Genomic DNA, 14940 nt, shown 5'->3' with positions numbered 1-14940 from the left:
TTTAATAAACATGTAAGTTCATATGATAAGTTAGATAGAATGGAATTTTCCACTCAAGACAAACTAACTGGAAACTTATGGCTATGGATTTAGCAGGTTTATGGATGCTATATGAGCCTGCTACAAGAAAAAAAAATCACTCTAATTTATGTTTTGGGTGTGTTGATTATATAAAACACAGTTTGCAGTATATTCAGAAAACAAGCAAAATGAGTTAACATAAGGAACTCAATAGATTCATAGAAATTTAAAATCCATCAATTTGCAAATGTTTACAAAAACCAAAACTACATAAATTATACTACCTTGCAATGATTGCTATATGTATCTTACGTTTCACGCCAATTAAGAGCTTCTTAAAAGTGATATTCATAGTCATGAGAAACACACAAAATATAACCAGAGCTAATAGCAAACAATTCTTTAAGTAAACTTGTACTTCTAAACAAACGTATACAATTCTATACTTTCTGACGGCATCATTCAGTGGTTCTCAACATGTGCAGTACGACCCTCGAGGGAGGGGAGGTGTCGAATGCCGTTTCATAGGGGTCACCTAAGACCATTAAGAAACACAAACATTTACATTATGATTTATAACAGCAGCAAAGTTATAGTTATGAGGTAATAACAAAAATAATTTTATTGTTGGGGGTCACCACAACATGAAAAACTATGAGAAGGGGTTACAGCATTACAAAGGTTGTGGATGGCTGATATAATATATAAAATTCTAGACAGCAGAAATGTGCTATAGTCAAGGTGCTATACTCTAAGTAGAAACTCGATAACTGATAACTAAGCAGAACACATATCAAGTTGAATCAAAATGTGCAGTTTTTACTTACAGAAATTTTTATACGGTTAAATTTGGCAATGTCTCTCCAGATACTCCTTAAGAGGAGGATAACCACCAGTCCACACAAGAAAAGTACCACAAAAAAGGAGTTGACAAGCCTAGAAATGTTCAGAAAGAAATAAGCAGTTAGGGTTGGCAAGGTGGCTCAGTAGGTACATGTGCCTGCCACCAGGACTGACAGCCTGGGTTTGATCCCTGAGACCCATATGGTTTCAGGAAGGAACTCATTCCTTCAAGTTGTTTGCTCTGTCTTTCCCTCTCTCTCTCCTTCTCTTCCCCCTTGTCTCTCTGTTTGTCTTTCTACACACACGTGTGTGTGCACACACAGAGGCACATGCACACAAGGACACACATGCACATTCACACTCTACACAAATGAATAAAAATGCCTGTGCTGGTTGGAATAAGAATGGCCCTGAAGGGCCCATATATTTGAATGTTTAGTCCTTAGTTAGTGGAAGAGTTAGGTGTTACCTTGTTACAGGAGGTGTGTCACTAGGAATGGGCTTTGAGTTTTGTTTTGTTTTTTCCTTCCAAGACAGGGTTTCTCTGTGTAGCTCTGACTGTCCTGGAACTTGTTCTGTAAACCAGGCTTGTCTTGAACTCACAGATATTCACCTGCCTCTCCGTCCCATGTGCTGGGTTTAAAGGTGTGTGCCACCACCACTGCCACTACCCAGTGGCTTTGAGGTTTTAAAAGCCCATGCTATGCCAAGTTTCTCCCTATCTGCCCCCAACTTGCTAAAAACGTCTAAGCTGTGGGTAACTGCTCCAGCGCCATGGCTGTCTGCCTGATGCCAGGCTCCCCAACGTGGGCTAACCCTCTAAAACTGGAAGCAAGCCTCCAAATAAATGTTTTCTTTATAAGTTGCTTTGGTCATGGTGTCTCCTCAAAACAATAGAAAAGCAACAAAGACAAATGAAATAAAATCCTTTTCAAAGAAAAAATGCTAAATATCTGTTTAATTGTGTTTTGTTTTGTTTTGTGGGTCTTTTGAGAAGAATCACCAACCACCTCGCAAAGGCTGTATGTATCCTAGTATGTATCCTTACTTCCAGCTTACTTTTATAGCTTTCTTCTGCCCTCCGTTGCCTTATTATAGAAAATGAGAGTTGTGGAGCAACTATTAAATATACACTTTGTTTCTTTTCTATATGATCTCCTAAGCTGTCAACTGTTCCTCTCTCGTCAGCTCTTTCTAACCACCCCGAGATCACTGTGGGATCAGTTTATGCATCTCTCAAACCCACACTGAAAGTGCTCTTTCCATGGTCAGATTTCCAATTATGTGGTTTGATCCACTGGAAGGTTCCTAAAGATTCGAGATCTTTTACTTGGAAGATACTTCAATGGAAGCATAATTTAAGCAGGGGCCTTTCTCCTTCATTAACCACGCGGAGACAAGAGTGGTACTCAGGATAAGAGGAACTAAAAGAACATTCTGTCAAATAAATGGATGCTCTCCGCCAGACATTATTTCCATACAGTCCACCCAGCAGTATAACCTGCTTTGATGAGGTGGTCAATTTGAGAGCTGTTTGTCAAGTTTGAACTGACCTGAAAACGTCTTCCCTACTGACTACCTTTCATTGTGCTAGAAGGTACTAGGCAAGTTTCTAGAAAGAAAAGTTTCAAAGATATACCTGCAGCCAACCCTGCATGCTCCAGTTACTGACCTGCCAAGTAATATGTGACCACTGGCAAGCTAGTGGCATGAAGATTATTGGAGCAACCAACTGCTTTTGGATTAGATTTGAGGCCTTCTCCACAGAAAGGAGTTTAGGGCTGGTGCTATACAGATAGTCAAAAGTCCATTAAGGCTAGAGAGGTCACAGGCCATGGATGGAGGGGAATTTAAATGACATGCTGTTAAACTGCCTTCTAAATGTTTATGTTTAAGTTCATAGATTAGTTCTGCCCTCAAACATGATCGAAGAAGCTTCTGTCGACAGTGGTCAGCAGTTAATCCAGAGGCTCATAACTAGCCAAAATGCTGAAAGTAACTGGCTATTGAGTGGCAAGCCTTAAATGGGACATCTATATCAACCCTTACCTCCAAGGGAACATCACAGAAGAGAAACAGAAAGACTGTAAGAGCCACGAGGTAGGGGCAAGTGCTGTGAAATGCTGTCTTTGAAACATAACATAGTCACGTACCAAAAACTCACTGTAGCTATGATTAACTACCCAAGATCAACAATATGAATCAGTCAACTTTTTATCAATCGGCACTAATTCTATTCAGTACGTTATTAGCATGCAAAAAAAAAAAAAGGAGAGGGGACATGTTATGGTGCCTAGGGGGAGAGATGGGGGGAGCTTGGAATGTGCATTATCAGGCCCATTGTTGGCATGTGTGAAACTTTCAAACAATAAAAGATAGTCTCCTTTTTAAAAGCTGCTGACTCATCATATTAAGTCTTTCAATAATCTCTTTCCAGTTTTCATGGCATTCCCACCTCCCACTACCTAGCAAATTGCAATGTTTTCTTACTCTTGGATTTGCTCAGACCATCTGAGCCCATAGACAGACAGTGTGTTCTATTTTGTTTGCTATCTGTCTCTTCCTCCTGCCTACCTTCTACTTTTTACACCATATTAGGTTGACCTATTTTCCGGCTACTGTCCTCCAACTGCTGAGATTACTAGTGTGTGTCACTATGGCCAACTCTGGTTTTCATCCATTGCATAAAGCTTACTTCCACTTATATCATGCCCACCACCACCCTCCATGTTGTCTACATGATGCTGTCCACAAGGAGAGACAGTATGTATGACATCACTGGCTCCTTTCCCTTCAGCATAAATAGTATATGTAAAACATATTTTCTTTTCATCAGATATGTTTAGAAGCTGAAGAGGAGAATGAGAGGGGAAACTGGCCCAAAAGAAATATCACTCAGTATCACCAGTAGTGATAAAATATCTTAACTTCAAAGTAAGTATCTTAACCCTGGGGGAAACAAACAGGAGGATCCAGAATTTAAAAGTACCCTTGGCTATACAGCAACTTCAAGGCAAAGCTGGGGTACATGAGACAGTCCCGAAGCAATAAGAACTAAAGGGTATTTAGAGGAGGAGACAACCAAGTAGTAGAGCCCCTGCCCTGTGTGTACAAGATCCCAGGCTCAATCTCCAGTGTGTCCTATCCCCAGCTAAAAATCACAGACAGTTATCAAGCCTCAAGCTACTTTGAGCATATTTCTTAAAGTGCTTACCTAATCCACTGAAGGCTGGTCTCGGCGGTACTGTCCAAATCATAATCCCCTTCCGAGGACCACTCAGTAGCTTTACTCTCCTACAATGAAATAGAAAACCAAATGACTGTGCCTGACCTTTGCTATGCAAGCATAAAGAAGCCTATTCTGCATGGAGTTTTGCCACTTCCAGCTTCATGGAATCACGACATCCGCCTTACATATGAAGCTTGCTTTCAACTAGGAACATTTAACCTCATGACACGAAAGAACTAGAAGGCAAAAGCAGATTGATCTCTGTGAGTTCAATGCCAGTCTAGTCTACATAGCAAGTTTGAGGGAAGCCAGGGCTATAGAGAAAGACGGCCCCAAAACCAAAAATGAAAAGATAAAAGTATGAACTAGGAAGAAAATTGCTGCTATCCAACAAAAACAGCATGTTTCTATTACTTTTTATGTAGTCCCACCAGATACTTGCCTTTTCCCTTTTATCCTGATATATTTCCATTTACACTGTAACCTTTTTTTTTTTTTTTTTTTGGTTTTCCGAGACAGGGTTTCTCTGTGTATCTCTGGCTGTCCTGGAACTCACTCTGTAGACCAGGCTGGCCTCAAACTCAGTGATCCACCTGCCTCTGCCTCCCAAGTGCTGGCATTAAAGGCGTGCGCCACCATGCCTCGCTTTTTTTTTTTTGTAACTTTTTATGATACTTGCAAAAATACATAAACTTTTATATAATGGCCACTGTAATATTTGTAAAATTAAATACCTACAACCAAAAATGCCCTTTGGGATTAAAATTAGGTAATGGCAATCTGTGCACTGCAAGAGATATGTCTATGAGACAGAACTGGTTTTAGAAAAGTAAGAAGTGCATATAGCAAAATTATTTCCAGCTGACAAGATGGCCCAGCAGGTGCTTGCAGCATAAACACAGGGCAAACTTGATTCCCATAACCCACAGACAAGAAGAGAATAGACTCTACAAAATTGTCCTCTGACCTACACACACATACACACACACACGCACACACAAACACACACTGAGCACACATAATAATATTGTTAATTTTTAAAAATCTTACCCCCACCAGAAAGTCATATACCTATATTACAGATGCAAACATTTTTTTTCTGGAAGGATAAATTAGAAAAAAATCATGTTATGCTTTCATAAAGAGAAATTAAGGATAATAGGATAAAGGTAGAGAATTTTCTTACACTTATTCTTTTTTTTTTACACTTATTCTTTATATACTATCTACAAATATACAGCCAGTCTCAATATTAAAAGACAACTTGTTTACTACAACTCAATTATTTGGCTCTTTACAATTTAGTGGTCATTCCCAGCTATATAGTTGAGTTCAAGGCAACCTGTACTACAGGAGACTCCATCTCAAAACAAACAAACAAACCAAAACCAAAAACAAAACAAAACAAAAAAATCGGGAAAAAAAAAATTTCAGCCAAAACATCAGCAGTGTTTAGCATCATTTTTGCACCAAATACTGCCATCTTCCGGAAACACTATGTCATGACATGTATTAGTCATCCCAAAGAAAAACTATCTAATATAAGGCACATGAGAAGAAAATGACAAATATAAAAAAATAGCTAAGTAACAGAGAACCTATTTTTGATCTGATTAAATTAATTAATTATTCTTGGCCTTTATTCCAAAGCATCAAAATCTTTTTGTAAACTAGCAATTCTTGTAAGAGATATGTCTATGAGACAGAATTGGCTTTAGGAAAGTGAGACGTGCATATAGCAAAATTATATTTTTCCAGCTGGCAAGATGGCAGCAGTGACAAAGTAATGAGGTGGAGACAAAGACTTCTTTATGCACAGTATAGTACCCCATGTGTTATAGTCAATAGAAATTATACAGAGACTGAATTTTGTAGGGGACCTGATCTTTAGACCAATGGTTTTCAACAGAAGCACAGTCTACAAGGCAGAGTAAAAATATGTAGCTGCTACTAGCGTTCATAAAGCCAGGCATCCTGCAGTTCACAGGAGATGTACATAACAGAAAAGGGAGAAGGACTGTGCTGTATCCCACACTGTCCAAATGCCCCACCCAAAATTCACGTAGGTAAGAAGCTGCTTATGACCCTTTGATTGTAGCTCTGCTTTAGAATATTTTATGTTTTCAGTACACATTAAATACTCCCACCCAAGAAGGCACTGTTTTAAGTAAACTGGGAGAAAAATAGTACTATACTTGTCTGGGAATGTTACCAAAATTTGTTGACATTTCAAGAAATCATAGCATTGGAAAATAGCAGTATTTGGGCCAAAAAATTTACATAATTTGCAATCTACCTATTATAACACTGACAATGATTGTACACATATATGCAAACATATAAAATGGATAAAATACATAAAGGGTATATTATTTTATTAATAGTTACTACTATTTCTCCTTAATGTTATTATGATGTTACACTAGTACTAGTTAAAATTAAATGCATAGACAAGTTTTGTTTTCTATTAACTATTAGTATTATGGTAGAATAGCATAGGGAGATTGCAGAACATTTGTTATTAAAGGACATCAATCTGACAGAGTTAAAAGCTGCTGACCCAATTTAAATTTAACTCCCTCATTTTATTAGAGGGAAACTGGGGTCCCAGGGAAGTGGGAGAATGAACTTCCTTGGAGTCACAAAATTAAGGCAGGCCAGACCGCAAATCTTCTGATTCTTCATCAGCTATTGCCCTATTCTATCTGAATGTCAAAACTGCACTTCCCAACAAAACAATGTTATAAGGCTAACAGGTGTAGTTCGGGGTTACAAAGCATGCCTACACACGCAAAGCCCCGAGTTCCATACTCCACACTGCAAAACAAACAAAACAGGCAGCTCTGTGATGTTGGTAGAGTCTCAGGCTAGCTCATAAGCAAAGCTTATTTAACTAGAATTTACAACCAAAAGAATACATCATTAGAATGTAACAAACACATCTTTGTTCAATAGTATGAAAACAGTAAGGCTCATATGTGCTCACAAACTGAAGCAGCAAGTACAGGGACTGCAGGGGGCTGCCACACGCCCTCTGCTTACATTATGGCTGATAGCTTGGTGGGTTTGTAGGACTCCTAACCGTGGGAACTGGACTCATTTATCTCTGACTCTTTTGTCTGCTCTTGGAATCCTTTTCTTCCTATGGGGTTGCCTTGTTCAGCCTCCGTATCAGGGTTTTTGTCATGCCTTATTGTACCTTGTTTTGTGGTGTTTGGTTGTTGTCTCTTGGAGGCCTGTTCCTTTCTGAAGAGAAAATGGAGGAGGAATGGATCTGGGGGCAAAGGAGACATAGGGGAGGGGAGGAACTGGGAGGAGTGGGGGTAAGGGAAACTGCACAGTATAAGAGAAGAATCTATTTTCAATAATTTTTTAAAGTAAGGGTTATTTTTATTCTGTTGCATTTTTAATTGTTTGGGAAGTTAATACAAGCATGTAACATAATTTTAAACAAATTCATCTCTCATCCCCTCCCGTCTAACTCTTGCCATATCCCCTACCACCTTTCTCTCCAAACTTCATTTAATTTCTCTCACTAAATGAACACTCTGTTAAAATAAGAGTACATGAATTGAAGTATTTGGGTTTTATTTTTTATTTTCAAATAGGCTCACACTATGTAGCTTAGGCTAGCCTCCAATTCATGATTGTCCTGCCTCAGACTTTTCAATGCTATAAAATAGTTTATAAAACAAAAGTATTATGAACACATGCATTTTAGACCAGCATTCAATGATTCATAATAGACACTCAATATCCATAATTCATAATAGAAAGTAATGAAGGTGACTTCATAAGAATTCAAATATTTGTCATAAAAATGGTGTTCAATCAAATAGTAATATAAATGATTCATCATTCCTTTTGAATAAATGTTTTATAAACTGTTTTGTATTATTTGAGAACATGTATCATTCTCTGAAGATATTAAACTACATTTACAAAGATTCTTAAATAAAAGGCGAAATAAGGTGGAGGCATGATGGCTCATAGGCTCATGCTGATGATCCCAACACTTAGGAGGCTAAAGCTGGAATCACACAAATTCGAGGCCACGCTGTGCTGCAGCATTAGATCCAGGGCAGTCTATCCAACATCATTTTTTTTAAATATTTGGACTATTTATTCCTTTTTTATTGGATATTTTCTTTATTTACATTTCAAATGTTATCCCCTTTCCTGGTTTCCCTCCCTCTGGAAACACCCTATCACATCCTCCCTCCCCTTGTTTCTATGAGGCTGTTCCTCCACCCACCCACCCACTCCTACCTCCCTGCCCTCGACTCCCCTTAGTCCTATAGAGGCATCTATCAAGCCTTCATAGGACCAAGGACCTCTCCTTCCACTGATGCATGGCAAGGCTGTCCTAAATATAGTAAAAGCAACATACAGCAAACCAATAGCCAACATCAAACTAAATGGAGAGAAAGTTGAAGCAATCCTACTAAAACCCAGGACAATTCAAGGCTGCCTACTCTTTCCCTATCTATTCAATATAGTATTTCAAGTTCAAGCTACAGCAATAAGACAACAAAAGGAGATCAAGAGGATGCAAATCGGAAAGGAAGAAGTCAAGATATCAATATTTGCAGATGATATGATAGTATATAACATCAACCCCAAAATTTCCACCAGATAACTCCTACAGCTGATAAACAACTTCAGCAAAGTGACTGGATATCAAATTAACTCAAACAAATCAGTAGCTTTCCTTTATACAAATGATAAATGGACTGAGAAAGAAATTAGGGAAATGACACCCTTCACAATAGTCACAAATAATCTAAAATATCTTGGTGTGACTCTAACTAAGGAACTGAAAGATCTGTATGATAAGAACTTCAAGTCTCTGAAGAAAGAAATTAAAGAAGACCTCAGAAGATGGAAAGATCTCCCAGGCTCATGTATCAGCAGTATTAACATAGTAAATATGGTTATCTTACCAAAAGTAATCTACAGATTCAAAGCAATCCCTATCAAAATTCCAACTCAATTCTTCACAGACATAGAAAGAACAATTTTCAAATTCATCTGGAATAACAAAAAAAAAGCAAAAACAAAAACAAAAAACCCAGGATAGTGAAAACTATTCTTAACGTGGTGGCACATGCCTTTAATCCCAGCACTTGGGAGGCAGAGAAAGGCAGATTTATGAGTTCAAGGCCAGCCTGGTCTACAGAGTGAGTTCCAGGACAGCCAGGGCTACACAGAGAAAACTTGTCTCAAAAACCCAAAAAAAAAAAAAAAAAAAAAAAAAAAGGAACTTCTAGGGGGCTTCCAGTTTCCTTCTGTGCCCTGGAGCTGATCCTGTGACACAGCACTCCATACCCAAATACAGTCAGGAAAAAGCTAGCCTCTCAGGAGTACCAACAAGCCCAAGAGGGACCCACTCAGAGTCATCAAGACAGGGGAAGCAAGGAATAGCTGGGGACAGTACCCTTCTGGTTTCCATCTACACCCCTGAGCTGACCCTGAGACACAGTTCTCCATACCCAAATTCATCCTGGAGTTAACTGGTCTACCAGGAGTACTGACACACAGGCTTATATGAGGGACAAGGCACAGTCAAAGACAGCAAGAGCAGCTAACACCAAAGATAAACAGATGGCAAGAGGCAAGGGTAAGAATATAAGTAGCAGAAACAAAGGCTATTTGGCATCATCAGAACCCAGTTCTCCCACCACAGCAAGCCCTGGATACCCCAACACACCAGAAAATCAAAACTCTGATTTAAAATCAAATATCATGATGATGATAGAGGATTTTAAAAGTGACATTAATAACTCCCTTTAAGAAATACAGGAGAACACATGTAAACAGGTAGAAGCCCTTAAAGACAAAACACAAAAATCACTTAAAGAGTTACAGGAAAACACAACCAAACAGGTGAAGGAATTGAACAAAACTATCTTGGATATAAAACTGGAAATAGAAACAATAAAGAAATCACAGCAGGGTGGTGTTGGCGCACGCCTTTAATCCCTGCACTTGGGAGGCAGAGGTAGGCGGATTTCTGAGTTCGAGGCCAGCCTGGTCTACAGAGTGAGTTCCAGGACACCCAGGACTATATAGAGAAACCCTGTCAACAACAACAATAAGAGAAAGAAAGAAGAGAGAGAAAGAAGAGAAAGAAAGAAAGAAAGAAAGAAAGAAAGAAAGGAAGGAAGGAAGGAAGGAAGGAAGGAAGGAAAGAAAAGGAAGGAAAGAAATAAAGAAAAGAAGTCACAAAGGGAGACAACCTGAGAAATAGAAAATCCAGGAAAGAGATCAGGAATCATAGATGCATCCATCACTAACAGAACACAACAAACAGAAGAGAGACTATCAGGTGCAGAAGATACCATAGAAAACATTGACACAACAGTGAAAGAAAATGAAAAATGCAAAAAGATCCTAACCCAGAACATCCAGGAAATCCAGGACACAATGAGACGACCAAACCTAAGGACAACAGGTATAGAAGAGAGTGAAGATTCTCAACTTAAAGGGCCAGTAAATATCATCAAGAAAATTATAGAAGAAAACTTCCCTAACATAAAGTAAGACTATGCTGGGGCCTAGCAAACACAGAAGTGGATGCTCACAGTCAGCTATTGGATGGATCACAGGGCCCCCAATGGAGGAGCTAGAGAAAGTACTCAAGGAGCTAAAGGGATCTGCAACCCTATAGGTGGAACAACATTATGAGCTAACCAGTATCCCAGAGCTCTTGACTCTAGCTGCATATGTATCAAAAGATGGCCTAGTCGGCCATCAGTGGAAAGAGGGGCCCATTGGTTGTGCAAACTTTATATACCTCAGTAACAGGGGAACGCCAGGGCCAAGAAGTGGGAGTGGGAGGGTGGGGGAGTGGGTGGGGGAGCGTGTGGGGGACTTTTGGGATAGCATTGGAAATGTAAATAAAATAAATACCTAATTAAAAAAACTGGGGTACAGAGATAAACGAATTCTCAACTGAGGAATTTCCAATGGCTGAGAAGCACCTAAAGAAATGTTCAACATCCTTAGTTATCAGGGAAATGCAAACCAAAACAACCCTGAGATTCCACCTCACATCAATCAGAATGGCTAAGATCAAAAACTCAGGTGACAGCAGATGCTGGCGAGGATGTGGAGAAAGAGGAACATTACTCCATCACTGGTGGGATTGCAAGCTGGTACAACCACTCTGGAAATCAGTTTGGTGGTTCCTCAGAAAGTTGGACATAGTACTACCTGAGGATCCAGCAATAGCTCTCCTGGGCATATACCAAGGACAAATGTTCCAACATATAACAAGGACAAATGCTCCACTATGTTCATAGCAGCCTTGTTTATAATAGCCAGAAGCTGAAAAGAACCCAGATGTCCCTCAACAGAGAAATGGATACAGAAAATGAGGTACATTTACATAATGGAGTACTACTTAGTTATTAAAAAACTATGACTTCATGAAATTCACAGGCAAATGGATCGAACTAGAAAATATCATCCTGTGTGAGGTAACCCAGACATAAAAGAACACACATGGTACGTACTCACTGATAAATGGATATTAGCCCAAAATCTCAGAATACCCACAATTCAACCCACAAACCATATGTCACATCCAGTCTTTTACAGCATATGGAGCTTAAAAAGAAGGAAGAACAAAGTGTGGATGCTTCAATCCTACATAGAAGAGGGAACAAAATAATCACAGGAAGTAGAGGGAGGGTGGGGCCTGGGAGGGAGAGAGGAGGGAGAGGGAAAAGGGGGGACAGGATCAGGTATGGGAAGAGACAGTAGAGAAGGACAGAGGGGTCAGTAAATTTAATAGAAATAAGTAGAAGTGGGGGATGGGGAACTAGTGGTAGCCACTAGAAAGTCCTAGATGCCAGGAAAGCAAGAGGTTCCCAGGACCCCACAGGGATGGCATTAGCTAAAATACCCAACAACAGGGAGATAGAACCTGTAGAGACCACCTCCAGTAGATAGACAGTGTTGTGATCATAAAAAGAGAAAGAGCTATAAGAATTTATATATTACCTGGCGAGGTATGGGGGAAAGGGGTGCTTCAGCGGGCCCATGCTAAGGCATTCCTTCCCCCTGAGAGACCAGACATACACCAGTATAGTATAGAATAGAGTTAATTCAGGGCATGGGGAGGGGAATTAAGAGAGTAGCAGAGGCAGAGAAAGGCAGAGAGAAGGAGAGTAGAGAAGTAAAGTCCGGCCATGACCATGTGGAGAGAGGGGGTAAGGGAATGGGGAGAGATGGGGAGCAAGTGAGCAAGAGGCAAGGGAGAGAAGCAGGAGTAAGAGAGAGAGAGAGAGAGAGAGAGAGAGAGAGAGAGAGAGAGAGAGAGAGAGAGAGAGGAGGGGACAAGCAGCCCCTTTTATAGTGCCAGGCCAACCTGGCCATTGCCAGGTAACTGTGGGGGTGGAGTCTAGACAGAATACCAAGAGACAGGGCTCCCAGTTGAGGGATGGATCCACCTTCTCATCTCAAAATTTTTTACCCAGAATTGTTCCTGTTCAGAGCAAAGACAGAGACAAAAAATGGAGCATAGACTGAAGGAAAGGCCATCCAGAGACTACCCCACCTGGGAATCCATCCCATATACAGTCACCAAATACAGACACAATTGTGGATGCCAAGAAGTGCTTGCTGACAGAAGCCTGATATAGCCATATCCTGAGAGATTCTGCCACAGCCTGACAAATACAGAGACAGATGCTTGCAGCCAACCATCAGACTGAGCCTGGGGACCCCAGTGGAAGAGCTAAAGGAAGGACTGAAGGAACCGAAGGAGACTGCAACCCCATAGGAAGAACAATATCAACTAGCAAGACCACACAAAGTTCCCAGGGACTAAACTACCAACCAAAGACGATTTATGGAGGATCCATGGCTCCAGATACATATGTAGCAGACAATGGCCTTATCTGTCATCAATGAGAGAGGAGGCCATTGGTCCTGCGAAGGTTTGATGCCCCAGCACAAGGGATGCTAGAGCTGTGAGGTGGGAGTGTGTGAGTGGGTGGAGGAGCACTGCCATAGAGGCAAATGAGAGGGGGCAGGGGGGTGGGATGGGGTTTTCTGATGATTTCATATCATTTGAAATGTCATGGAATAAAATGATTAATAAATATATATTAATTTTATATGGCATATATTATATATTTATAATTATAAATTGTTTACAATTATATTATATATCATATATTATGTACTATATCTTTTAAAATTTGATTTCATGTTTTATTTATTCACTTTACATCCTACTCACTGCCCCGCTCATACCCTCCCACAATCCTTCCCTTACAGTCCATTCCCCATCCCCTTCTCCCCTGAGCAGGTGAGATCACACCCCCCCCCACCCATATCCTCCCACCCTGGCTCATCAGGTCTCTGAGAGGCTAGGTGCTTCCCACTGAGGTCAGACAAAGCGGCCCAGCTAGAAGGACATATCCCATGTACAAGCAACAGCTTTTAGAATAGCCCCTGCTCCAGTTGTTTGGGACCCACATATTAATCACACCAACTCTATAAAATTGTCTGCTTCTTTATATTTTCTGAAAAGAAGAATTAAATGATTTGACATGTAAACCAGATACCATGGTGCACAGCTGTAATCCCAGCACTTAAGAGATGAAGGCAAGAGAATCAGAAGCTCAAGGGCAGATGTGGTACAGCCGACATTGGAGGGAGAAGGAAAGGAGGGGAAAAGGGTGGAAGGGGAAGAGAGGGGCAGGGATAGTAAGCAAGACAGAAACATAGAGACATACAGATTGATTAAAGAAGGAACCAGGATCTTATGCATGCTCTAATATCATCACTACTCTTAAGGTGATAAAAGGTTCAGCGTTAATATTAAATAAATGGTGTTGTGTGTATGATTTAGAAAAAAATCAGGTGAGAACATGCCATACTTGCCTCAAATTTCACAGAATATGTGTAGATCACATTTAAATTCTCTGTATCTTCTTCAGGAATTTCCATAGGGGGCTCGTTGCAAGTCAGGTGGTCTTCATCTAAATGTTTATAGCTAATAAAAGAGAAAAATTGCTGGGGGGATTTTGTACATGAAACATATAAACATTTCAATTCATGGTTATTCATTCACATAATAGCAATCTAGGAAAACTGAGATTTCTCTAATGTTCCTTATTTAAAACTCTTTTTAAACTTACTATCTTTCTGCCTCCACCTCTTGACTTTAAATGTTTGGATTACATAACTGAATATCATATCCATCTATAGTTCTTCATTATTTAAAATACCCTAGTTTCTAAATGTTACCAGCATTCAAATGGAACTCTATATACTACCTAAAACTTTATACTTAAAAACAATCCTTTTGTTTATGAGTAGAACGAAAATAAATTTTACCAAAGAATTTTTTTCTTCTTTTGCCTCACAGTTCCTCAATACAGTATCTTGTAACTTTAACTGTCAGGTTAGAATATTAAGTACATGAAGAAGAAATTGTATTTGTAAGCACTAGGTATGTAAGAACCTACTATATAGAAACCACCAAACTTAGCAATGAAAGATATTGCTTATATATACTACTAATGGCAGTGTAAATTAGTTTAGCCATTATGAAAAAGTGAGTAGAGATTCCTATGTGATTTACCCACCTGACTTCTTGGTATATCAACTGGAAGTGGATGGACAATTCATTAGACATGGACTAGGGCTCAAGATACAATGACACATCTCTAATTGATCATCCTCTTTAAAACTAGGTCTCCAGGCTCTTCCTACATATGTCCAGTACTCAATCATTCTTGAGGCTGCTTATTCGGCTATGAAGAGCCCTGGTTATTAACAGATACTACCGGATACTTTCCTAAAAGAATCTACTGATACTAAAGCTGCCC

The 14940-nt window shown here is 39.7% G+C and overlaps 1 protein-coding gene across 2 annotated transcripts in view; it reads right to left on the bottom strand.

Moving 5' to 3' along the window:
- Gm364 (predicted gene 364) overlaps positions 1 to 14940 on the bottom strand; it is an 88007-nt gene that overhangs the window by 51407 nt on the left and 21660 nt on the right. For both annotated transcript variants that reach the window (XM_006528008.2, NM_001128625.2), the window contains 3 exons: positions 13991 to 14102; positions 4079 to 4158; positions 849 to 957 (listed from right to left, as the gene is read on the bottom strand). In XM_006528008.2, the coding sequence (XP_006528071.1) occupies positions 849 to 957; positions 4079 to 4158; positions 13991 to 14102 (301 nt within the window). The remainder of the gene's footprint in view (positions 1 to 848; positions 958 to 4078; positions 4159 to 13990; positions 14103 to 14940) is intronic.

The sequence above is a fragment of the Mus musculus genome, chromosome X, assembly GCF_000001635.26.
Source record: "Mus musculus strain C57BL/6J chromosome X, GRCm38.p6 C57BL/6J".
Classification (NCBI taxonomy): domain Eukaryota; kingdom Metazoa; phylum Chordata; class Mammalia; order Rodentia; family Muridae; genus Mus; species Mus musculus.
The sequence above is the reverse complement of the archived record's forward strand: the minus strand, read 5'-3'. Positions and strand labels throughout refer to the sequence as shown.